The sequence below is a fragment of the Phyllostomus discolor genome, chromosome 14 (genome assembly GCF_004126475.2).
Source record: "Phyllostomus discolor isolate MPI-MPIP mPhyDis1 chromosome 14, mPhyDis1.pri.v3, whole genome shotgun sequence".
Taxonomy (NCBI): Eukaryota; Metazoa; Chordata; class Mammalia; order Chiroptera; family Phyllostomidae; genus Phyllostomus; species Phyllostomus discolor.
The window spans coordinates 39027172-39052170 of record NC_040916.2 but is presented as its reverse complement, the minus strand read 5'-3'; the positions used below and the strand labels follow the sequence as shown (position 1 = coordinate 39052170).

Here is a 24999-nt window from a genome sequence, read left to right as displayed (position 1 = left end):
GTGTCAGGCCCCGGGGACACAAGGATGGGCCGGACACAGCACTCGGGGGCGCGGGCTCCACCTGGGACGTGCGCGGGGCGGGTCGGGCCCGCGGGAAGGACCCTGACCCTGCCGGGTGGAAGAGCGGGTGGCTGGGGAAGGCTCCCCCGGGGAGTGGGGTTCCAGGGCGACCCAAAACTGAGCGCCGCTGAAGAGTCGGCACCACCATCTCCAATTCTCGCAGCACCACCTGTCGGGCGGGCGGATGCTGCTGCTGCTGCTGCTTCACAGGTAAGACAGGGAGTAACGAGGGGTCCCAGCAGGGAGCGGTGGCGGAGCCGGACTCCGAGCCCAAGCCTCCGACCCCACGCTCGCCAGGCTCATGTCCGTCTGCGCGTCCCCACCTCTCAGGCTGCCCCCCGGGACGTCGTGCAGAGAAACTACATGCCATAAAGGGAGGGAACTGGCGAGGGGAGGGGACCAGGCCGGCTGGGGGCGTCACGGAGGGGCGGGGCCTGAGCGAGCCCTGGCGCACCGACTGGGGACAGGCCCGCAGGGGCAGGGAGGAACACCCTTGGGAGTCGGGTCATTTGCCCAGCAGTCCGGGGGGTGGGTGAGGCTTCGGGTGAAGATGAGGCGTTACCTTTGGGTGGCAGGAAACAGAGACCCACTCATACTAATGTGAGCAAGGGAAAAAAATCACCCAAGAAGAGGAGGTGCAGTCGGCCCTTGAACAACACTGGTTTGGTTGTGCGGGTTCAGCTTTTCCCAGTCAGTCCCTACGCTGTTTTCAGTCTGCGGGGGCATTGACTGCATGCATTGATCTACATCATATTTTTTAAAGATTTTATTTATTTACTGTTAGAGAGACAGGAGGGGAAGGAGAGGGAGAGAAACATCAACGTGTGAGAGATACATCAATCAGTTGCCTCTCACATGCTCCCAGCTGGGGACCTGGCCCGCAACCCAGGCATGTGCCCTGACTGGGAATTGAACCAGTGACCTTTTGGTTCACAGGCCAGTACTCAGTCCACTGAGCCACACCAGCCAGGGCTGATCGACACCATTTTATATATGGAACTTGAGCCTCTGCCGTTTTTGGTATCCACGGGGGTGCTAGAACCAATACCACAGTGGATACTGAGGCATGATTTAAGTTTGGGGGGAGTCAAGAGTTGTATGTGGATCTTCGGCTGGGGCAGGGGCTGGGAGGTTTCGGCACCCCTACCCGCCATGTTGTTCAAGAGTCAACTGTATTTATTTTCAGGATTCAAGCGTTGAGTAGGACACACAGGCTAGAACTGTGCTGTGGCCACAGGAGGAGTGGCTAGAGACAGGACACGCACAGCGGCCAGGACAAGCCGCCCTCTCACTCCCACCTCTGCTTCTGACCTGGTCCGCCTCACCCCTTCCCTCTGCGCCTCACTCCGTCCCTCTGCGCTCTGGCTTTCTCGGCCTCTCTCAGCAAAGCAGAAATGCTTCCCAGCACTTTCTCAGACCTAGCAGCTCTGATCTGCGATTCCAAATCCCAGGAGAGAGAATCTGATTTGTTCCCCTTGGGCCACGGAGCTACGTCTGGGCAGTGAGGGTGGCCATTCGCAGAGAAGTCGGTGGGGGGCTGCACAGGCCCCAGAGAGAGGTCCAACTCGAGGTATCGTCAGAGCCTAGGCAGGCCCTGGGCGGAGGGTCCGGAGAGGTCGGCGCTTTTCCTTCCGCACTCTGCCCTCTAATGCACCGACTTTCACGTCTCTAATTCTTCTGCGGAGTTATTAAATCCATAAATAAAGATTTAATCTTTTAAGCTCTGCACTGTGAGAGCAGAAGTTAAAAGAGCAGGCAGAGGACAGCTTAGCAGCCTTGGTGGCTGGGGTGGCAGAAGGGGAGGAAGCGTCCCGGTGGCTGCGGGGGCAGAGCAGCCAGGACAGGCAGCAGCTGCTGCTGGGGGCAGAGGGCAGAGGGACAGCCCCTGCCCTCCGGCTTCAGGGCCAGAACACGCCCCCTGGACTGAGAGCCCACACAGCTGAGACAGCCAGGGGCAGCCGGGGCAGCAGATCTTCAGAACTGTGTCCCGAGGGCCGGGACACACACAAGCCAGGCGGGTCTCGGCAGCTCTCCAGCTGAGCTTGTTCGGACCCAAGCCGGGCAGGGACGTGGAGCACAGAGGAAGGGGTGCTCCCAGGAGCCCCAGGGAAGGTGCGCCTCCATAAGGAAAGGGATTGAGGAGGGACCCAGCAGACCTGAGACTGGGGAGGAGGGGTAGGGAAAGGGCTCCGGGTCCTGTTTAGCTCCGGGCCCCACCCCAGAGGAAGCGAGGACGGACAGCTGAATCAACAGCCCGGGTCCTCGCCTCCCTGCTCCCTCCCTGCCCCCACCCAGGGATCAGTCAACCTCGGCTCTGGTTCTGGATGAAAACAACCAGGCAAACACTTTGGTTTCTCTGGCAGGGAGACATTAAGACCAGCACCAGGGCGGCGGGGGGGGGGGGGGGTCTTGAGAATAAAGAGGGGAGCCTGGAAGTCGGGGCAGGAGACGCTGGGGCCAGGGCAGGGTGAGGAAGCCCTCGGGAGCCTGCCTCAGAAGGATGGGAGGCGGACGGATGGGAGGCGGCATCTGGGCCAGTGGTGTGGGGGAAGGCTGTCCCCCCAGCAGCAGCCCAGCTTGCCTCCTGCGGCCGTGCCTGCATCCCCCACCATCCCTGCTGGCTGTCCTAGGGCCAGGCCTCGCGGGCAGGTGTGGGACTTCTCTTCGGGCTCTCAGCCCCTCCTCCCTGCACCAGAGCCTCTGCCCCCACTGCCTTTCCTTCCACCCAAACTGAGGGTCACGCTGTGTTTCTGCCAAGTGCCGGGTGAGGAGGGTCTTGGGAGGGGCGGCTTGGGTGAGGCCGGTGCCCACTGCTAGGGCCCGGCTCCCCCGAGGCTTGCTCCTTGGGCGGCAGATAATTTAATTTAAGGAATCTGGACAGTTCACTGGGTCTGTCCACACAGTTCCACTAACCTTCCAGAATGCTTCCAAAATAGCACTAGCTTTTGTACAGGAGCCAAAAAGGAGGAAAAAAAAGTGAAAAAAAAAAAAAGCAAAGAGAAATAAATGACAAGGCCCCAGAGATTTCTGCCCTTTCAGAAAAGTCTCAGAGAACTTTTCCAAAGAAATTTTAAGCCCAGGAGGAAAAAGAAAGGGGGAAAAAAGCCTCCATTTCCGCTTCTCGTGAGGAAGCAGGCGAAGGCCGAGGCCTGAGGCCAGGCACGCACATGGGCGGCAGGTGGGCAGCAGGTGGGCTGCAGGTGGGCAGCAGGTGGGCCTGCTCTCACGCTCACACCGGTGCCTGTGCCACCGACACTCTCAGGGCTGCAGCGGTTCCCGCCCCAGGGTCGTCAGAGAGCCGGTCCTGACGTTTGCCGCTGTGTGGAGGCAACTCCACCCTCTGGCAGCTTCCAGTCACTGACATACAGTCACGCCACGGCGCAGGGAGACTCCCGCCAGGTGCACCCACACAGGCGCACACGCACAGCCACAGTGCTGCATGGCCGCCCTGCTCACGGGGGCACCCGTCTCCAGGCTCCCCTGAGATTGCCCTCTCCCCCCACCCCCACACCCCTCCCAGTGGTGCGCTGGGGCAGATGTTGGGTGGGCAGCCCCCTCCACGGGCTGGCAGGCGGTGATTATGGCTGCCAGCCCCACATTAGGAGAGAATGGAATGGGCGCGAGCCCCTCCGCCTCAGGCTCCTACTGCCGTTCTCTCCCCCTCCTCACCGCGGGGAGCAGCTCCGCCTGAGCAGAGAAGGCAGAGGCGGCTCACCGGGGGCCCTGGCCCACCCACCCCATCTGGGGGGTGGGCAGGTGCACTGTGGGCAGAAGACCACATTCCCCCCCCCCTTGAGGTGAATCACCGCGAGGACTCCCACAGTGGCCTGAGGTCCACTGCCCCACAACGCAGGGGGTCTGGTCTACCAGGCAGGCAGCCTTGCTCCCCAGGGCCCGACAGGGGCAAAGCAGGGGCAGGCCTGGTACATTGCTCAACTGTTGACTCCTGGAGCCTGGAGTCCACAGCCCGGGGTTTTCCTCTTCCCGTCCCCTTCCCTCCCCAGATGCAAACCAGAGCCCGGGTACCGTCAAGAAAGGGTTAAGTTCCCAGGACTCCTGGAGGGCCTTCTGCCAGGTTCCAGGCCCAGGGTGGGAGAGTGGGGAGGAGGAGGGCGGAGAGAGGGAGTGTGTTGGGAAACTGGCAGAACTAACATCTCAGACATGGTCACTGCCCCTCCACCCAAACCGCAGACGCTGTGGCAGCAGGAAAACCAGAGTTCAGACCAAGTCCGATTGTGCAACCCCGGGGGCCAGCCCGATGCTGGCGATGGGAGTGGGGTTTGGGGCTGGGGGCCCAGTGAGTCTCTCCTCTGGAGATGAGGCTGCCCGCTCTTCCTGGAAGCACATGCGGCCCTCTGGCCTCCACAGTAGACTTCCATGCAACTGAAACCCATTTTCTGGTTGAGAACCTCTGAGAATTGGAACTGGACACCCTGCCCCTGGGCCGTCTCGTGGCCGGAGGCACGGTGCCACTGGTGGCGCTGGGAGGGCTGCTGGGGAGGAGGGGGTGTGGAGAAGTTTGCCCAGCCTCCTCCAGGGGCGCAATTCGAGCTACTTCCCCGGGCGCCTCACAGTAAAATCTGTAAGGAGAGAAGTTCCTTTTCCCGCAGCCAGGGAGCCCAGCCAAGTCCCTAGTGTGGACTCCTCCGAAGGAGTGGGGATGGGGTGGAGGAGGGAACAGAGGGTCACGGGGTGGAAACAGGACCCGAGGGTGGCCCCAAACAAACACAGGCGAGGAGCAGTGGGTTTTCCTTTTAATGCAAGACGTTTCAGTACAAAACGAGGTGGAGGGAGTCCCATTCTCGAGGACACTGAAGGGAGAGACGGCCGAGCGGAGCGTCTCCCAGCCCTCTCTCCTCCAGCCCACACAGAGGCACGTACTCTGCGGCCTCTCACTGGGGTCGCCCCCACACGAGGTCAGAGCTCTGGTTCTGGGTCATCTTTGGCCTGAAATTTGTGGACATGGGGCAGGAGAGAAGGGTGCACCCTTAGGGTTTCTTTCCCCCTCTAGCTCCAAAAGGACTCCTCACGATCCCGCGTGGAATGAAGAGGCCCTGGGAACGTGGCCTCCACTGGCTAGGAATACGAGGTCTGAACTACGGCTTGCCCACGTCGGGATGGTGAGGACGGGAAATTCAGTGGGGCTGCAACTGCACGGAGAGGAGAGAGACTCGTCAGACGAGGCGAGGAGGGCTCCTCACACTTCCTCCTCTTTGCTCCTCATCTCCAGCTTGTAGACGAGCTGGTAGCCGTCATCCCAGGCGTAGAGCTGGCGCTCGCGGGGGTTGTAGCGGAGGCTGGCGTGGGCGCCGTACCGGCGCGGGAAGTAAGGGAGGGCGGCCCTCTCCGGGGTCAGGGTGCCGCTGGCATCGAAGGAGCACTGGACGCGGGCCCGGCTGGCGGGGCGGGTGTTGTACACGACGTACAGGGTGCCACAGATGACGAAGGCAGCCTCCGCGTTCTCCCTGGGACACGGCGTGTCCCACTGCTGCTCGGTGTCCAGCGTCTGCGGGTCTAACTTGGCCAAACACAGGTGCCTGTCGTCCTCCTGGGTGGCGTAGACCGCCCAGAGGCCCTCCTCGTCGGCGGCCAGGTCGATGTACGTGTGCGGCGTCAGCCCGTACGGGGGGACCAGGCCCTCGGCCGGGAACACCGAGCTGTCCACCACGGTGCGGTTGGCCAGGTGGAACTTGATGAGCTGCAGCGTGTTCTCCAGCCCGCCGCCCCCTCCGGGGCCCCCGGGCGGCCTGCGGGCGTAGTAAAGGAAGCCGCCGTAGACCAGCTGCCCCGTGCCGATCCAGGGGAAGGGGACCCGGACCCGGGACGCCTTCCGGGCCGCCATGGCAAGGGTGAAGTCGCGCAGCCTTGGGAAGACAAAGGCCGTGTCGTTCTGGGTCCCGTCTAACACGTAGATCTTCTCTGCCGGCCCCAGGGGGTCCTTGGTCCACAGGCCGGCTGGGCCCCCGAACCGCTTCAGGATCTTCATTGACCTCACCTGAGAGATTGTGTAGCCACAGTCTGGTGGGCGAGGAGAGAAGCACAGGACAAGGAAATGCAGGCAAGAGTCAGACGCCCAACGCCGGGCCCCTCCACCCCCCGGGGGGGGGGGCGGCCACTGGAGGGCAGCACGCATTCGCCCAATGGAGGCACCCACTGTCATGGCGGACTAAGGGGAAAGGGCACCACGGGGGGCCTGGGCCCACGGCAACCCCCCTTCACGGACCTGTCACTGCAGAGCTGCCCTAAGGCAGATTCTGAAGACACAGCCGGAGCAGACTGGGGCGAGGAGGAGGAAGGGAGCAGTGGAGGGGGCAGCTCAGTGTTGCCTGCAGGGCTTGATCCCTCCGTGCGGGCTGGTGCCCACGCAAGAGCACGGGTCTCCGAGTCGGGGGCCGGCTTTCAGATCGCTTACCTGTCACCATGTCATACTTCTCATTTCTTCTGCCCTTGCCTTTGGTCCCAGCGCCGTCCGCCACTTTCTCGCCCACTTCTTCACAGGGTAGAGCTGGGCTCTGCATCTCCAGATAGTCGACCTCTCGCTCCAGACGGTCCACTCTCCCCGCAATGGTGTCCGCCTCCGTTCGGAGGGCCTCCCGCTCCTTCTCGGCCACCTCCAGCAGCGGCAGCATCTTGTTCTTGAAGTCCCGCAGCTCAGCGGCATGCCGACTGCTCTGGTCCTGGCACTGGGCCAGCCGCTCCTGCAGGGAGGGGGAGAGGGGAGGGTTGCAGGCTTACAACTCCCAGGCAGGGAGAGGCCCAACCAGGGAGTCGGGAAAGGGGGAAAGCACACTCAGCTGGGCAGCAAGGTCCCCTCCTACCCCCATAGAGAGGAAGCCAGACATTCAGAGACGCCAAGTGTGCACAAAGCCTGGCTCAGATTCACCTCGGCCCCTGCCCCTACTGTGTGTCCTCCAGCCTGCCTCCTCTGTGAGCCGGGCCACTGAGTCCCTGAGCCTCCGGGGTGGGGAGGGGTCTCTGCTCCATTATACAAATCTCCTGGGATTAGGATGCTACAGACTTCAAAGGGTTAAAATGGCAGAAAGTTGTCTGGGAGCTTGCAACAATCGAATTCTCAGATGCATCCCCACCTCCTAGCTCTCCTATCCACTCCGTGTCCCTCTGTTCTCTAATCCCACCCAGGGTGGAGGCGGGGGGGGGGGGGGGGGGGGGGGGGGGGGGGGGGGGGGACACAAAGGTGTGAATTGCTCTGTGTTTGTGAGGAAAGAGGATCTTCTTAGTAAAAGGCAGGGTTTTCTGTAGGTTTTTACAGACACCAATCTTCTCCCTAGATGCCTGATACCTGACAAACCGGGATAGAAGAGAAAGGAGTCTCTCACCTCTAAGGCAACTAGTCGGCGTTCCATGTACTCCACCAGGTGGTGCTGCTGTCCCCGAAGGGGTCCCCACAACGACAGAAGGAGCAGGACGAAGAGAGGAGAGCCGGGCCCCATGGCAGCGGGAGAGCGGGCCCGGGTAGGAGTGTGCAGTCCTGCGCCCGCGGCCTCTTCGCCGGAGCCCTGCGGGTTCGCGCTGGAGGCGGGGCGGGGGCGGGGCCTCGTCCTTCCGGACCTCTGGGTCTCTCTCACTCTTCTGGAATGCTTTCAGGCCCGTTACAGCCCCTACCCCTCCTTCCTGCCTGGACTGATCAAACACAGATGGCCCCACTGCAGAGCAGCCAGAAGCCTTAACCACCTCCAGCCTCGGCTGCGGGCTCCCCGGGAGAGGGGAAGGAGATGGAAACCCTGGGGCAGAGCCTCCTGGGCGGCCACCCGGGAAAAGCAGCTAGGCTGGGGGGGCCCCAGAGAAAACAGCCAACTCTTCCCATGTCTCAGAAGGTTTCCAGCACTGACATAAGATCCTTCATTAATCCTTTCCCTTCCCAACAGTAACAGCACGGATTGTTTTTTGCCTTGTTCAGTGCAAGCTGGAAGCAGGGGAGATGAGGTTTGAGGGGGAAAGGTTTGAGGGGGGTGGAAGCCTCAGTAGCCAATTGCATGACCTTCTCCCATAGCTCATTGGCGCCATCTAGTGCTAAACCTCAGGTATCATCTCAAGATTAATAGGGAAACCGAGGCTGACTTGAACTTCATATGGAATTTCCCACAAAGCAAGCCAAGCAGAGTGAATTTATAGGAATTTTTATCATTAAAGTGCAGATTTCCCCACAGACCACCCAGTTGCTACGGGGCAATCCCAATCTCTCTCTGGTCTAGCGTAAAAAGAAAATATAACAGGTCAAAAACGACTTGGAAAACACAAAAACAAGTCACTGAGAAGTAAACTCTTGGTTGCCTGGAAGCCTGATTGACAGCAAAGCCTTACTAGATGGCTTTCCTTTGCCTGAAAGGTTCTAGGTATTGCCTTTTCCTAACGGGCGAGCGTTCAGCAAGCTGACACTGACTTTACATTTATTTATTCAGGAAAAACATCTGAAAAATACGTGCAGTGTAAATAAAAATAAATATACTCTGCTTCCCTACTAATGGGAAAGGACTCTTGATCATTTCTCTTGCTATGGTTTAAAAGTGTTTCTAAATGTTTCTTATTTCTATATCCCAGCTAGGACTTCGGGAGCCCCAGACGCACTGGTGGCCACTGCGGGGTTTAATGTGGCCTGAAACATGTGTCCAAAGGAACCCAATGAAGACAGCATTTAGCTGGAGACTTGCAATGCCTGATCCAGACTCATCTCGAATTCTTTATCTGGAGCAAGTTTATTCCCTTTAGAATCAAGAGAAGTCTGACTGGAAATGCTCCTTCCCTAAAAAGGACTTTGCTTCTAACTGCAGCGTGAACAGAGGGAAGAAGAGCATCTTCTCGTGGTGAGCTTCGTTTTCACTCTGCTCCTTTAGGTGTCGGGTGGAACACGCTAGGAAACAAAGTTTCATTAGCCTGTGTCAGATGCTTCCGCCTCTTGGGAAGGGCCAGACCCCGATGATCTCAAGTCAGGGTCCTGGAAGCCTGTTCTCAGAAATGTTCCCTAGCGATGCCTCCTCCTTTCTGTTGTGAGGTCTGTATGAAAAATACACTTGTCTCCAATATATAATTTGTCAAATAATGTTCAAGTGTATTTAGGTACTCCAAAGATGCCTTTTATTGATCCCCCTTCTACCCCCATAAGGAAATGTTGGGGACGGCTTTGTGTGGTTTGGGAGACTGTAGCCCCAAGTAAGGCCTTGCCCGTGTACCTCTCCACTGGAATGCCATGAACGCAGGAGGCAGGCACCACCCCATACAACACTGAGGGTTGCCCCAGGCAATCAGGCCTGAAATATCTACATTGTATGTATCCTTTGAAGCTTGTTTTGCTTTGCTATGGCCCTGCCTCTGTAAACCCAGAGGTTTAAGTTCAAAACATAAGGAGTGAACTCCTTAGCCTAAGGATCCTCTGATGCCAGTGTGTCTAGCAGACCCTGACCTGAGGCAGATTTCTGTGTTTCTTCAACTGTCATCTATAAACAGTATCTGTTTATTGTAACTATAGAGCCCTTTGACATATATCCCTGCACATGCCAATCTCAGTAAAAGCTGCTTCCGAGATGGGCTCGGGCATTCTCCCCTAGAGGGAACCGCCACCCCCTTCCCTGCGCCACCCCCTTCCCTGCAGGAACAACAGACCGTGTCGGGGGCGACTTATGGTCACTGACAGCGGCCAGGAAGGTGCCGCAGGACGGGCATTCCACAACAAAAGTCAAAGACAGCCATGTGAATCAGAAAATTTACCCATTTTATTGATGCATCGCAATTGCTCTACATTTTACCATATTATATAGAAAATACTGAAAATACAAGCTACTTTGTAAAACCAAAGACAAACATTGAATCCAAAGATAAACTATGTTTTACACAATGGACCCTTTTCCCGTAGTTAGTATTAAATTTTAAATATCTATTTATTTTGTTAAAATGATTATTTTACATACTCCCTAAGTACATCTGCATTACAAACATAACTCAGTAATTCTCAGAAACTGCTTCTAGAGGCTTGTTGTAAAAGGAAGCGCACAACCAGAAAAGGGGAAAAGCAAAAGAAGTGTAAATCGCACACAATAACTAGCATATCAAATACATTTAATAAAGTTGGAATTCCATCGCAATATCAAGGATTCAAAGCAGGAATACTAACATTACATATAATGTACTGCTACATGTAGTGAGATTATTTTTCGAGCTGAATCGAAACCACACGTTATATAAGTTCAGCAACAAACAAGCATGTAGACATGCTGCACCATCCATCAGTTAAAAACAAATCCGAAACAGGAAGCAGGCTTGGGCCGTATCTGTCACTGAGAGGCAATTTCGTTTCCTAACTTAAAGCAAACCATCATGACCAGTGGGTTTTGCATAATAACGCTGACTACAGCACCCGTTGCTGTGCTTGCCTGGCGAAGGGTGGCCAGGCGCAGCCCCCTCAGGGAGGGCGGTGGAGGGCCAGAGCGGTCTGACATGCAGTTCTTGTCCCCGGGGCCGGCTCTCAGCTGAGCACGGACGGTGGGATCCCCTCGTGGGAGCTAGTAAAAACTCCAGTGATCGGGGTCCTGATGAGCCTCGAGTGGCTGTTCTTCACATTCCCCTACTTGCTCTCTCACCCTGAAGGGCAGGAGCTGAAAATGCAACTCCCGAGAGGCCTTGGGGCCTTCACCTGGTCTGAGGCCCGGCCCCCGTGGCCCAGGCCGGCTGCTCACTGAATTCCCAGGGCCTCTCCCGTCCTGCCAGGGGCAGAGATGGCGAGCCCCAGGCGCAGAGTCCAGGGCCACACTGTGCACACACACATTCAGCAGACACGGGTGGATTTTTGTCTTGGTAAATCTGAAATGCCAATTTTTAAACTAAGACTGAAAATCTCTAAAATCCTTAAAGCCACACAATGCTAGCAAGATGGTTAAGGTAACAATAGAAGACCTTGGTATTGTCTTTTCCTCTGCGTCTTAAATGATGTATGTATCTATTGGATTGGGGACAGGAGTGGAGTGTTTTGTGGGCTTCCCCTCCCCCCATCTCGTTTCTTGAAAAACGGCAATTCCTAACCCTTGCAGAGGGAAGATAAGGAACAAAAAAATGATTCCATTAGAAACTAGATCTGCCCTTGAGCAAGAAAATCAGAATGTGCTTGGCAAAAAGGAGACACGGAGATCACACGTGCTGACCAGAACACTGTGTAACACTAACGACAGGAACTATACTAACTGCGTGGGTGTCCTGACCAACACAGGGCTGAGAACACAACTCCGTAAGATTTAAAAACACACAGAAAACACCAACATGTTCCTGGGAGGCTGTACTGGCGGTCTGCCCCGTCCTGGAAGCCCTTGCTCCTTACAGTGAAGAACTCCAAATACCCTGACAGCTCCTTGGTGTTCGACCCGGTGCAGAGCTCGCTGACCGGCCCCCACGCAGTCTCCCAGCTCCATCCTGCACCTCCTTGGCACCATCTCCACAAAGAACCGGTCCTAGACTATCCCTCCGGTATGTCACTCTCGGTTCAGATGGAACACTGCATCTTAGATCAACCTTCTCCCCCCAAATCTTTTACGGGCAGGAACATCCCCATCCCCAGTACCCTCTACTTGACCCAGATCCATGCAGGAGCTGAGAGTACAAGGACGATTTCACAGTTGGAAGGGCCCCAAGAATATACTAGTTGTTAAAAAAGAAACCTCAAAAAGCCCAATGACTCAGCTGGCTTTGGTTCCTTCTTAATATTCTTCACCAGCTAAGAAACCTTTCTGTGAGTTCCCTGCCACAGCGGCATCACAACGCTACCCCTGGCAGCACGGGGACATGGGAAGCAGTACGACAGGCTCTTTGGTATAGACACGTCTGTTACATGTTTTTTTCGACAGGCAAATATTTCACTAGGAATGTCAGCTATTTGCAGGAAGGACTGCCACATGGGGAAAGGGGGGGGAATCTCATTCTCAAAGTGATTGCACATACTTTTTAAAAAGTCAAAATGCCTAGTAAATCCTGGCTTGCCCCGCCCCCCCCACCTGCTCCCCGGGCGCTCACAGCAGCAGGGCAGCCACGCGCCGTGAGAGCCTCGCGGGGACAAGGGCTCTGGGAGAACTCGGCTGCGACGCCAAAACGCAAAGGGGGCAGAATGGCGGAGAAGGAGGAAAGCTGCTATTTCTGGTTTTCAACATCGGCAGGGAAGCTGAGAACAACGCACTGACACAACACGGCTACTCGTCCTGTTCTGACAAACCCCAGCGAACGGAGGAGGGCCCACCGGGCCTGCTGGTCCATCCTAAGGCGAGCTCACTGTAAACGCTATCACCACTACATTATCATATAAGGCACTACAATAAGGGAAGGAGGAGGAGGGAGGGAAGAGACACACACTGAACGACTCCTCACCAGACACACCTGTGCAAAACGATTCCAAGGGTCTCCTCCCCTTGCAGGCAGTGCCCCTGCTCACTCAGCACTACAGTAATATGCTCTAATATAATTGCAATTAGTTCACATACATTCCAACAAGTATCAGTTCCTTTTGGTTTAAATACAATGGAGACATCAGTGCCATCTCCGGGGTAACACTGGAGGGTCAGACACACACTAAATACACAATTCAGGTGTAATCACTACACATTTGATCACAAATAACATCTTGGGTTAGCAGGAAAAATTGCTTGTTATATTTTTCTAATCAATATGTACATATTTAATTATGCAAAATATTAAAACACCACCATTACAAAACTTCTAAAATATTTTTAAATTCAGTAATAAAATTTTAAAATATTTTTGCAATTCCTACATGCACTTATTGTATAAGTCTTAATAAGAGAGCATTCAATTTGCTGCTGGCATACAAAGGAAGCTACTTTAAAGTATAAAAGCTATACACAATGTTCTCATCTGGTTTCAGATTCTTTAGCTTTCTCCCCAGATAAATCACAGAGAACAGAAGGGAGAGGGGAGGCGAGGAGAGAGAGAGGTGTGTTATTGAAAATTCATACTATACTAATCTTTAGGCAAAGCTCATTAATGCCAGTATCACATAATACAAAGAGATTTTTGCATATAATAAAACCACCACCACCACCACCACACAATAATAACCACCTGCATGGCTTTTCCATAATAAAATTTAAGCTGAACCAGAGAAGGACTTTTTAGAAAATAATTTTAAAAGAATGCGTGGTGCCTCACTTAAAAAGAATACCTGGTGTTCTGTGTTTTCATGGCAGGAACAGTCTCTCGCACCAAGTGAACCAGCAGGCGAGAGCTGCCTTTTCAACACTACTTCGTGATCTACACAGGAGCGGCTGGAGAACCCCAACGACAACACAGAGCAGTACGCATTCCACAGAAGTAACAACTGACCCTTGAGTATAATGTGACATGAGGACAAAACTAAAACATTGTAAGTTTAAATAGCTCACAAACAAAAGTAAAATCTTGAGAAGAAATGCCCGATAGGAAAATGAGGACTTGTGAGAGCTACTCTTAAAGTAGGCAATTTTAAGTCTTGGTTCTTAAACAGCAAAAAGTAATGATTTTTCTTTTCTCACTTATTGCCCGATTTCAAGTCCTTCCATCAGCATTTTCCCTCTGAACAGCAACTACGACAAAACAACGTTAAATAAAAGGGGCTTCCCTTGTTTTTAAAAGCATTTATAGAAATAGAGAAAATATTTTTCGGAGGGTGACTTCAGAAGGATCCTCCTCCTTGGGAACGGCAGAAGAGGGGCACCTGAACTCTCCCGGACACCAAGCTGCTGTCGCGAAGACAAAGGGTGACAAGGAGGGTGGACCAGGAGGCTACAGGGAGGCGGCCAACACCGACACAGGTTCCCGGAGAAAACGCTTCTGCTCCAGCGGCCCCTGCAGAGCAAGGTGCCGGCTGAGGAGTCTCCAGAGACGGTGAGGGAGAGGCTCTGGGGGCCCACAGCGAAGAGCTCGGAGCCAGGAGAGGTGGCTGTGGGGCTCCCCAACTACAGGTAGGAATACTGGCTGATCTTGGTAGGGCTCAGTGGGTATCCAGTGTAGATGGCTGAGCCCCGGGATGACCCAATGTAGGACTGGGTGGCAAACTGGTGCTGATACTGAGCGGGGGCCACACTGGCAGAGGTGAGGAGGCTGGGCCCCACACTGACAGGGACCTGGTGCACCAGAGTGCTGGGGTGGGTGGTGTAGGCTGCGGCGTGCCGCGCGGAGCCCTGGGGGGAGAAGAGATGAGCGATGGAGCTGGTGGAGCCCAGCGCGGCAGCGGAGGTGGGGGCCGCGTATGTATACAGGTGAGGCTGGCTTGGCAAGTGAGCAGGGGCCGGGGCCAGGTGTGGGTGCCCCGTCGAGTGCAGTGGGCTGCCATGCTGGAAGGCGTAGGGGGCCTGGGAGAGCGGGGCCACAAACGCCTGCTGCCTGCGGGGGGCAGGGTTGCTGCTTCTCTCCTGCGGGGCTGGCGCTGATGACGACTGCTGGTTCTGCAAGGAGGAAGGAGGGCATCAGGAATCTCGCGGTCACTCCGGTTCGGAGCATCAAAGGCCAAGCTGAGAGCTCAGGATTGAACTCACACTGCTTCTGGGCAGCCCAGACCCTAACCCAGCCCAGGGGGCCGCACTGTGCTCTCAAGCACGACAGGGGTGGGGGGCAGGGTCGAGAGTTCAGAGGGGTGCCCACTCCTGCAGGGTAGTAACTGTCGACTCAACTCACCCTATTCTGGCGTCAGTGAATCTGAATTTTTCCTAACCTTTCTTTCTCGGCCATGTTTTCTCTTGTTCTCCTCTAAGTTCTTCATATCCCTCTTGAATTGTGGAGCCTAAAACACATGCACTAACTCGAACTTACATTTGCTCTTACACATGCTCTTCTCTTTCACACACACACAGAATCACACCCTCACACGTGCACTTTTCTCACTACCAGTAGACATCACACAAGCACCAGAATCTGAGCTGAGGAAAGCGTGAACACAAATAGAATAGTGACCCCCACCCCCCACCCCCGCCGGACGATGAGACGGGAGGGGAAAGCCCCACGCCCCAGACTCACACAACAGGTAGGACTAGCACTGGCTGACTAGGTGGCCAGAAAGCTTTCCCCTGTCTCTTGCCTCAAGTAAACAGTGGGAGGCTCGAGTTAGTTCTGATCTGGGAGTTCAAGGAAGAGAGTCTGGTCTCGAACGATGGGGTGGTGCAGAACCAGACATGGACTAAAGCATCTCAGGCTCCTTCTACATTCCAGATGCTTCTCTAATCTCCCAGGACAGACTAGAAGGACTGGTGGGAAGCCTGGGCTGTCCGCCCCAAGCACACTCCACAGGGGCGGAGAGGCACGGCACGCGCAGATCTGACAGAGGCTACAGAACGCCCAATGGTCTGACACGAAAGGAGCTTCATTTGGCTTTATTCAGGGGTCCAGCCAGAAGCGGGGTTCTCCAGAGAGTAACAGTAGGCAGGGCCCCGCACAGAAGCCAGCAGTCCCCAGCGCTTACCTGGCTAAGGTTGAGCGGCTGCGCTGCGCTGGCCCCCCCACGCTGAGCTCGGTACCCCGTGGGGGTGATGCAGCATCCAGATGACTGCCCACTCACCGAGGCCACCGGCTTGGTCTTACTGCTCAGGAGACCTAAAAGTGGGTCAGGCAGGCCTTCGTTAGTTAGGAGAAGCCACCCGCTCGGGATCACCGGGCTAAACCTCAGACGGCCTCACACAGTGTCCTCAGTGCCCGTCTGTGCGAGGCTGGCGGGAGGTAAGGTTTTAGGTGTGTCTTGTTTCCTGCATTGCATTTACACCAGAACACAGACTGTATTATCCTTTTCTTTCCTGTCCTGCTACGAAAAGCTCATAAGGGGCCTGCAGCATGTACACCTCGGTAAGTATTATCCAATCTTTTGTAACGTGCAAGGCACTAATGAAATACAAGCACGAGGCACAGTTCCCCCGCCGGGGGCCTGGTTTTATGCAGGAAAGGATTAAAAAAGTGCAGCAAGGACAATGCGAAGCTGCACTAGATGTGGCTAATACTTAGGACATTTAAGTATCAAAAGGGTTTAAAGAAAGGCAAGATTATATCTTGTTGGGCACGCATTGTCTTCTAATTCTAAGAAATTGCAGGGCAGTTGAATAAGCAAAATCAGTCTTCGAAATCTTGCATCCTTCTGGCTCCCACGAGGAAGGCTGGAGCTTTTAACAGTTGACTGTGGAGAGCTCTTGCCTTTGGGCCCAACCACGGACAGAGAGCCCCTAACAGCCTTGCTCAGTAGCCTGACAGGGACATTCTGCCTTGTCTGCAAGGGACAGCTGGCTGCATGTAACACCATACCCTCCAATTAGAGCCCAATGTCTGTCTCTGGTAGTAACATTATTCACAGCAAAACACCGAGTCACACAAATACAGCAGAGACAGCTATACTGACACCAAAAATGCACGCCCCCCTCCTTTGCTGGGTAGTGTCCACCCGAAACTGCCGCCTAGTCAAGGACTACATCTCCTGGGCCCTTTGCCTCTGGGTGGGGCCACAATTTGGTTTTCACTATTTCCAGGGCTAAAGAGGTTAAGACATGTGCATGCCTCCCCTCAACTTTCTTGCCCCTTCCGACCAGAGGCTGAGGAGGCCGAGGTTCCGACCCTGAACTCACTGCAGGCCCCCCGACCAGGAACACTGGTAGTGGGCGGTCACGTGAGTCAGAGGTGAGGAGATCCGTGCCTGGCTCCGCAGCGAGCACCCCCAGTACCCACCCAAGGAGCCTGGGCCCAGCATCCAACGGCGCACAGGAAGGTGATTCGTTTGATACTAAAACCCAGAAAAGCATCACTGCTATGACATTGGCAGAGAAAAAATCTGAAGTGCATATTGTTTTCCAAAAACATCTGTGTAGTCACTTTTAATAGTATCGGTTCCTGCCCACTTCTGGATCATCAAAACAAATCACCTGTGGCAAAACAGAAAATGCTTGCTAATTCTCCCTGCCATATAACGTGTGTCTTGTCAACCTTCTCCCATCAGCAGTGCGTGTATTTCTGACACTACAAATCCATTTTTCTCATTAATCCAAGCAAAATAAACAGAGAAAAGATAAACCAATGGCCAAAAATAATTACCTACGACAGGGAACTAATTTCTGAGTTAAGTAATCTTCAAGGACATCTACGCCGCAGGTCTCCACCCCGGGCGGAAGGACACGCACGAGGGCGGCAGGACACGCACGAGGGCGGAAGGACACGCACGAGGGCGGAAGGACACGCACAAGGGCGGACAGCGAGACGCCCGCGGCGCAGACACTCACCCGAGGCCTGCGTGGCCGCAGTGCAGTCGCCCGGCTGCGTCTTCAGCGGGGGCACAATGATGGTGCGGGTGCCAGTGCCCGTGCCGTCACCCCCGCCCCGGCCAGAGCCCTCCGGGAGGGACCCGCTATCGCCCCGGAGGGCACTCAGGGCGTCCGCAGAATAGGGGCTGCTCAAGGAAGAGTCGGAGTCCGGAGAGTCGTTGACAGTGACGTAGCTGATGACATTCGACCTCGCCTTCAGGCCAGAGCTGCAGAGAAGGAGACACAGGAACACTCGACACCCCTCAGCGCTGTTTCTGTGAGGGCCTCCTGTCCTCCCACGGTAACCGTGATGGTGACAGTGACTGACAGTTATAACGACGGCCGCACTTCTGAGTGCTTACTACGATGCATCAGGCACTGTTCTTACACTCTACACACACCTGGAATCCTCAGGACACTTCTGTGAAGTAGGCACTGCTATCCCCATTTGGCAGACGAGGAAACTGAGGCCTGGGAGAACTAAGAAGGGCAGGCAGGCGGTAGGACAGAATTCAGACCCCGGGCCAGCGCCTCCAGAGCACAGGCCTCCCCCAACCAGGCCGTGCTGCCGCTTCGCCAGGCCCAGTCCGGGCCGTTTCGACGGAACTGCTCACACACCTGCTTCCTCCTGCCCCTGACAGACTGGTGCAGGCTCCTCATTAGAGCCAATCAAACTTCTCACCCAACCTAGTTTTTAAGTTCCTTCGCAAACTGATCCCACCTTACTACCTTTAGTTTTTCCTTTTTTTTTCCCCTTTAAAGGACTTAGCAATTGCTTGACTCCAGTCAAAGCAATCCCGCTAGTTACGTAACTTTCTGCCACTACTAGGATACTTATCGTCGCTGGAAAGTTTACTTTTTCTCTACCCCACATCAGTTCAATGAGCACTTTCACAGTAGACTTAGTGTCAAGTCTACTTACCATTTGTAAACACCGTTCTCTAACTGCAGATACCGTTTTGTAAATAGCCCTTTTGAAGTGGCTCATTCTAAAATTACTCTTCAAGTTCATTTACACTTATTTTACATACAGACGGATGACTCTGTGAAGTCCCTTACATTGCTTTCATGTCAAAGTGGCTTCTCCCCCTTCTGCATGTCTGACAGCGGAAGCCCAGCGAAGAACACAAGTCGGGGCGATAAAGGCAACCGACCCCAGTACATTCACGTGCGAGAGAGGGGGTGTCCCAGTTCTTAAATGCACCCACTCTTAGTTAACTGCCCACTGAAGGACTTGGACTAAGGTGCTGGGATAAGAAGAAATAATCTGGTACTTAAATTCTTAACCTTTTCAGACCATACAGCAGAGGAGAAAAATGAAAGCAATGCTATTTCAATTTCTACCTCTTCCAAAGAGGCCTTTTCAGAGTAAGAAGCTACACGAGCCTCACTCTCGGGTCGGCCGACTCGTCCCAACTAACTGCTGCCCACGTGCCTCTGTCGCGCAGCTGGTTTCAGCCTCAACAGCTCCGAGATGGAGGGGCCGCGTCCCTGCAGCACCGTGTGCGCTCCAGGCCAGCGCAGCCCGGCAACTCCGCACACGCCTTCTGCCTAGTGTGCCTGCACGGCTGGTCTAACTGATGAGCATGCGGAACACTGCAGGAGACCTGACAGTGCTCCCTTAGGGAGACTTGAGGGCTTCGGCTCACGCATCCAAAGCCGTGCTTCCAAAGTACCTCTTCTTAGTCCTTCCTCTCACAGCCCAAGCCGGGCCACTCGCCTGAGGCCACCAGTCACGGCCAAGCCAGTGAACCGTCCACCCATCTTACCTGCTGGGCTTGTATTTGTTGTCCTCTTCCTCATCAGTGTCACTGCGGATAGTGATGACACTCACAGGGGGGCTGGGAGTGTCTGGAATGATGATTGGCTGATGCTGGTCCTGGACAGGGACCAGGGAATTATAGGAGGATGTGGAGCGGAGGGGACTGCTCCCGACCAGAGAATAGACTTGAGAAGGCAGAGCATCCAGAGAAGACCTGTAGGAAAAGGTTGTAAGAAAGACCATTCAGTTCTCGGACCCCAGAACTATAATTCCTCTCCCCCCAACCCTCCCCAGTTTGCTCTGTGCTTCCCTTTCACCCCATCACTAAGCCAATGCGCTTAAACTATAAAGTTCCAATGAAAGGTAAACCAACCACCCCAGCCGGGGTTTCCAGGGGCGAGAACACTGAAATACAAGTGCAATCTTATTTTTGTTATGCCTTTTCCCCCCGGGGTTAACTTCCATCCCTAAAGTGGGCAGAAAAGTGAAAGCTTGGGCGTAGCCAAGGCCGGCAGGCTCGCCAGGACACGCGTGATGTGCACGCCCGGATGACAGGCTGGCTCCTCCTCGGCCGGGCAGCCACTGGCTGCCTCGTCCCCAAAGTGCCCAGACCCCAGCGCCCCAGATGCCGGGCACCACCTCTCCCGAACAGGCCCGGGATCACCTCCCAGCTGCCAGGGGGCTTACTTGGAAGAGCCTGCCGCGGACGGCTTGTTCTTCTTCGCAGGCAGGGAGCTGGACTGCTGCTGTCGGACGACATGGGCGACGCCGACGTTCAGGGGCTGAGCGGTGGCCAGGGTCACGTGGCTGGTGAGCAAGGACGGCGGCTGCATGACCGTGCTGTACTGGCTGCCATGGGAGTGGGCATTCCTGCGCCAACAGGAGGGGGCGGGGAGGAGTGAATGCCTGACACACGGGCAGATCAGGGCGAGAGAGCTGTGAACGCCAACTCCAATGACCCAAAGAGCTGCATTTTACTTGTCACGTGGCACGTGGGCACGTGGGGACGAGGCCACAGGTTCTCCCCACAGGGTTTCTAACTGCATGAGACTTTCTTTAAATCTGAAGTAAAGGATTCCTGAGCCTAAAACCTATTATTTTCCTGTCTTCAAAGCTTACATAGAACCATATGGGTCCTCTTCCTAAAGAATTTCAAACAGAGATAAACCTCTCCTTTCTTCATGTTCTTCCCAGCCTCACCAGGCTGCCCCTCCCCGGCGCGATGTGCCCTTGCAGGTTCCCCAGAGAGGAGCCCCGGCACTTGCCTCCAGTCTGCGAGCTGCTGGCCACTGCCCATGGCCTCTGGGATCACTGCGGTGGGCTGGACGGAGTTGTGCAGGGCCACCCCCGGCAACTGTTGCCAAGCGGAAGGCAGGAGAATTTGCTGGGTTCCTCCGGGCCAAGCCTGCTGCAAGGAAACACACACAGAGAGATCCGGACTTGACTCGCTCTCGGCTTCCTCTTTGTTTTCCAGATGAAAGAAAAATTCACATCTTACAAGAAGTTGCTTGTAGATTGTTAACTTGCAGAGATTAAAGAAGAAAGGGGTGGGGGCTTCGGGGTTACAAGTCTTATGATAAGGACAGAGAGCCACACTGCTTTCTCTTGGCCATCTCCACAGTCTGACCACAGGGCCCTGTGGTTATTTGAGAGAGCCTGTTACACTACAGAGTGAAGGAGTTGGGAAGTTCAGAGGTGAGCTCTGAGCTCTGGTTAAATGCTGGAGTATCATTTTTTCAAAGATTTACAGGATATCCCTAGAAAGAGTTAAGACGGCTCCCCTGAGATTAATAGGAACTTAAATTTTAAACACCAATCAGATAAGATAATCAGGTCAATTCGACCCATAAAACAAAGGGGAGAATCGGTCCTTTTTAAAGGGGTAGTAGTGCTGGGAAAGTGGAGCCAGAGGCTGACGACTGAAGGCCAAAGTCCTTTGGTCAACAAGCTCGTGCCAGCGCGAGAAAGCGAACTTCATCGTTTGGAGCCACTTAATAGGATTTTAAACTAAGGCATCAGGTAGAACGCTTATGAAACAGATGCCAGAGAGCACCATATTTTGTTTTTAATTGTTACCTAAAACATTTTGTTTCAGGTATCATTTGTAGAAACACATTTCAACATGAAACTAACCACCTCAAAGAAACTCATCATTTCTAGTTTTTCACAGGCCACGCCACGTGCAACAGACAGCAACAAATATGTTTTCTGTGCTTCTTACAGAAATCCTGGCATTTTCTAAAAAAAATATGAACAGACTTGAAAGTTTCCTTTTTAAACTTGAAGTCTACAATACAATCACCTACAGTGCTTGGGTACATATGGTTCTGTTTCTTGAATTTCAAACTGCAAGGCCATCAGACACTGTTTTAAAAATATTTCTGCAAGTAACAAATCTACTGGTTACAAATACTGGTTCCAAACAAGCAGCCTTTAAAGCAGAGAAACTGCAAATACGTCTGCTACCACACGCAGAACTTAAAACAAAACCGAATGAAAAATAAGAGAAGAATGTTAAGTTACACCATGCGTCTTGCCATAAGCCAACACCTGCACGAGACAAAGCATGTGGTTTAATACAGAGCGAGAAGTAACATTCCAACGTGAAGCAGAAATCTGGCGTTCCAAGCGACGACACTGTTTTGACAGAGGAAGAACAGAAGTGTGCAAAGCTCAGCAAGTGGCTAGTGCAAACTCAGGAGAAGCAGCGAAGGGTCGGTGTCAACCAACAATCTCAACCTTGAAACTCTAGGTGAGCGATTAAGACCAGTGGCTTAACCAGTCCAGCTAGAACTGTATCTGACTTCTCTGTACTCGAGCTTTATGCTTATTCTTAATCTGAAGATGGTAACGACTTAAACTGAAAACCAGCAAATTTCAACAGCCAAAGTGTGTTTCTAGGAGGGTCTTCACTCACGAGTCCTTGAGAAACAACAAAAGAAACTGAAAGCCTCTTTGAAGGATGTAGAAATATCAGGACTCACAGTATCAATCAGGTTTTGAAATGCTTGCCTAATTTTAAATCTCAAAAAATAAAACGTTGGATGTCCAAAATACATCCAAAGGTCACTCTTAAAAAAAAAAGTTACAAATCCCGAAATACACCTCCAAGTCCTACTTGTTTTTCCTAGCTCTAACCCCATACATTTGCTGCTGTATTTAATAACTTTCCCCAAAACTTTTAGTAACAAATATTGTATTTGCATGAAGTTTTTCATCCATGTTTTTCACCTTTGTATAAAGACCTATTTGTAAAAAATTGCTCCATAAACTTCTAAAAATGAGTTCACTTTTAATTTCAATCAACAAATGCCGCCTACAGGGATCCTCTTGAAGGGACCAAACAGAAGGTAGAAGCTGCCACTGAGCAGGGGCAGCAGAAAGTTCGCTTCGTGTGTTCACAGGAGGGACGTTAACAGCCACGGATGCAGCAATACGTTCAGAGGACCTCAGACATGTCTATAGTACGAAAGGTCTAGAAACTGAAAACACCCAATAAAGCAGGACGCTAACTTCCTGAGGAGTTCAAGTCCTGCCGGACTGAGGCCTTGTCTTTCATTCTCAGGGGTCGGGGAGGGTGAACAGCGAGGCAGAACGCGGATACAGGGTCGAGGCTCTTCTGAGTCTACACCCAGCGCTCTCACCACTCTAGGCTGGCAGAGGAGAGGCCAGGGACCTGGCTCCTCACAGCGCCACACTCAACCTCAGAGCCACGCGGGGCTTCGGCAAACGTTGGGGAGGAAAGCAAGGAGACACTGAAGATGCAGCAAGAACACAGCCACAAGATGGCACATGCTTCCATGCCCTCTGCAAAGACTTGGTTGAAATTTTTTGAAAAATGAGAAAATCAGAAAAACAGAACAAAAACGAACAGGAAAAAAAAAAGAAAAAAAAAAAAAAGAAAAAAACCAAAGAAACTCCGTTAGTAACACAATCAAGTGAGGGGAATTACCAGTACAGCAGCAGTCTGTTCAACCAGCGCCGGGCGGCCGGCGGCGCAGCTCAGAGTAAAGGGCACCGCGTACTGCGGTGTGATGGTGGCTACTTGAGGGTGGAGAGTTGCTACCATTAATGGTGTACAGCTTCCCTGAAACGTAGATGAGGCAGGTGAGTGACACAAATACGGAGGCAGGTTATCTGGGTACAGAAGGGTCCTCGCTCCCCCCAAGTTATCACCAACAAGCAGCAGTTTCCTACGACCTCAAATGCGTGTACCAAACACAACTTCCCCCTTCCGCTCCGCACAGCATTAGCCCACCAGGTCTAGTGTCAATGGCCTAAAGCAAAAAGGCAGAGCAATCCTTCCTGGGCCAGATTCAGAGGATCCTTTCTAGAGAGTTCAGTCCACGAAGGCCTGTATCAAGAACTCCTACTCACTAATTAAGGGGTCTGCGATTTCAGAATTTCCCATGTGTCACTGGCCATAAACTTTTACACACAGAGTGGAAAATATCACATTTACTGCTTGTATGGACACTTCATGATTTTCTTGACCTTTGGAGTCATATGTTCCATGGCGGGTATAAAGATTCAAAGCTTTCGGGCCCTGGCTGGCGTAGCTCAATGGATTGAATGCGGGCTGCGAACCAAAGTGTTGCAGGTTCGATTCCCAGTCAGGATACATGTCTGGGTTGCAGGCCATGACCCCCAGCAACCACACACTGATGTTTCTCTCTCTCTCTCTCTCCCTTCCCTCTCTAAAAATAAATAAATAAAATCTTAAAAAAAAAAAAAAAAGATTCAAAGCTTTCTACGGGCCAGGGAAACACAAGGAGTAATGGGACGCAATGCTTGAAGAAGCATCCCGACGTGGTCCTACCTCTGAACTGTGATGACATTCTGGAAGAGGGACCAAAGGGGACCCTCGGGGAGCCAAAGGGGAACCTTTTATTTTCAGAATCAAAAGGTTGTTACATGTGTAAGATACCTCTGAAAGCACCAACATAAAAATTACTTCATCTCATAAAATTGGGCGTACATTTTCTCAAAAGACAGTTTCTCAGAGTCCGGCTATTCATCCCTGCTCGTCTAAGGAAGTCGCTGGTGGAGCTGGGGTGAGCACCTGGTTTCATTAATGATGTTTCCCTCTGACTCCATTGAGTCATGACCAAGAAAGATCGCACACTCCAAGCAAACACCTTTTTCTAGGACGAAATATCGGACTCTCAACAGCGCTTCAGCCGCATGGAGTGTCCAGGCTGCCCTGGCTTTCTTACCTGCGTGAGAACTCCTGACTGTATCTGCAGTGGCTGAGCCGCTGGTGCCTGCGGGACGATGGGCACAGCGTTATCCATCCTCACAGGGAATCCAGAGTGCTTTGTTGTTGCTTGTAGTCCAGCTGCAGAGAACAGCAGCACAGTTAAACCACCGTGCTGGGTATTATTTGTTTGTTTGTTGGGGAGGGGGGTCGTTGTTAGCTTTTCTGTTCAAATAATCCACTGTTTAGGTTTTAGTTCTAGATACTTAGTAGTTTCATAGAAGTCTGAAAATAAAGTAAAAGGAGACACGGTCCTTTCAGGTAGGATTAATGAGAAGATGTCTGATACAGGGAGGGTGGATTTAAGGGAATTCTGAAATGTTTTTTATCCTACAAAACTTACAACACCCTTACTATTAACAAACAGTATAGGCAAAACCAGTAAAAAAACCTTCACTTAGTAAATTACACCCAACTTTTAATCCACTGGGGAGGAGGGTATTGCTTTTTAAGTATAATCTATTAAAAGGCAAAGGCCAAAATATAATTATAACTTTGGGTTAAGTTAGGTAAGAAAACATTATGAAAAGCTCAATAATTTATCAATAAAGTACCCTTTTGTTCAGAATATTTTAAGGGGTGTTTTACCCCCCTCCTCAAAAAGTACCACCCACTCTGCAAATCAGTCCAATACTTTTGTCTTGAACCAGTATGTGAACTAAATT

At 53.0% G+C, this 24999-nt stretch overlaps 2 protein-coding genes across 9 annotated transcripts in view; both read right to left on the bottom strand.

The window, feature by feature from the left end:
* Window positions 1–4796: 4796 nt before the first annotated feature.
* Window positions 4797–7599, bottom strand: OLFML3 (olfactomedin like 3). Its single transcript, XM_028502824.2, has 3 exons — window positions 7398–7599; window positions 6473–6758; window positions 4797–6078 (listed from the first exon to the last, which is right to left on the bottom strand). The coding sequence occupies exons 1-3, from the start codon at window positions 7509–7511 to the stop codon at window positions 5258–5260; spliced, it is 1221 nt and encodes a 406-aa protein (XP_028358625.1). The 5' UTR covers window positions 7512–7599; the 3' UTR covers window positions 4797–5257.
* A 2170-nt stretch (window positions 7600–9769) lies between these two features.
* Window positions 9770–24999, bottom strand: part of HIPK1 (homeodomain interacting protein kinase 1) — a 53709-nt gene continuing 38479 nt past the window's right edge. For 2 of the 8 annotated variants that reach the window (XM_036015339.1, XM_036015338.1), the window contains 8 exons: window positions 24294–24415; window positions 23030–23164; window positions 20343–20485; window positions 19765–19947; window positions 19085–19291; window positions 17295–17542; window positions 15503–15633; window positions 9770–14492 (listed from right to left, as the gene is read on the bottom strand). In XM_036015339.1, the coding sequence (XP_035871232.1) occupies window positions 14004–14492; window positions 15503–15633; window positions 17295–17542; window positions 19085–19291; window positions 19765–19947; window positions 20343–20485; window positions 23030–23164; window positions 24294–24415 (1658 nt within the window). In that variant the 3' untranslated portion in view covers window positions 9770–14003. Of the gene's footprint in view, window positions 14493–14721; window positions 14828–15502; window positions 15634–17294; window positions 17543–19084; window positions 19292–19764; window positions 19948–20342; window positions 20486–23029; window positions 23165–24293; window positions 24416–24999 lie in introns of all 8 variants that reach the window. The other 6 variants (XM_036015343.1, XM_028502459.2, XM_036015344.1 and 3 more) reach the window with 6 other exon arrangements.

Coding starts and splice junctions, on each gene's coding strand:
- OLFML3 (XM_028502824.2), bottom strand. CDS start 7,511: ATGGGGCCCGGCTCTCCTCTCTTCGTCCTGCTCCTTCTGTCGTTGTGG. Junction 6,759..7,397: donor GCCGACTAGTTGCCTTAGAG/GTGAGAGACTCC, acceptor CCCTCCCTGCAG/GAGCGGCTGGCCCAGTGCCA. Junction 6,079..6,472: donor GAAGTATGACATGGTGACAG/GTAAGCGATCTG, acceptor CTCGCCCACCAG/ACTGTGGCTACACAATCTCT.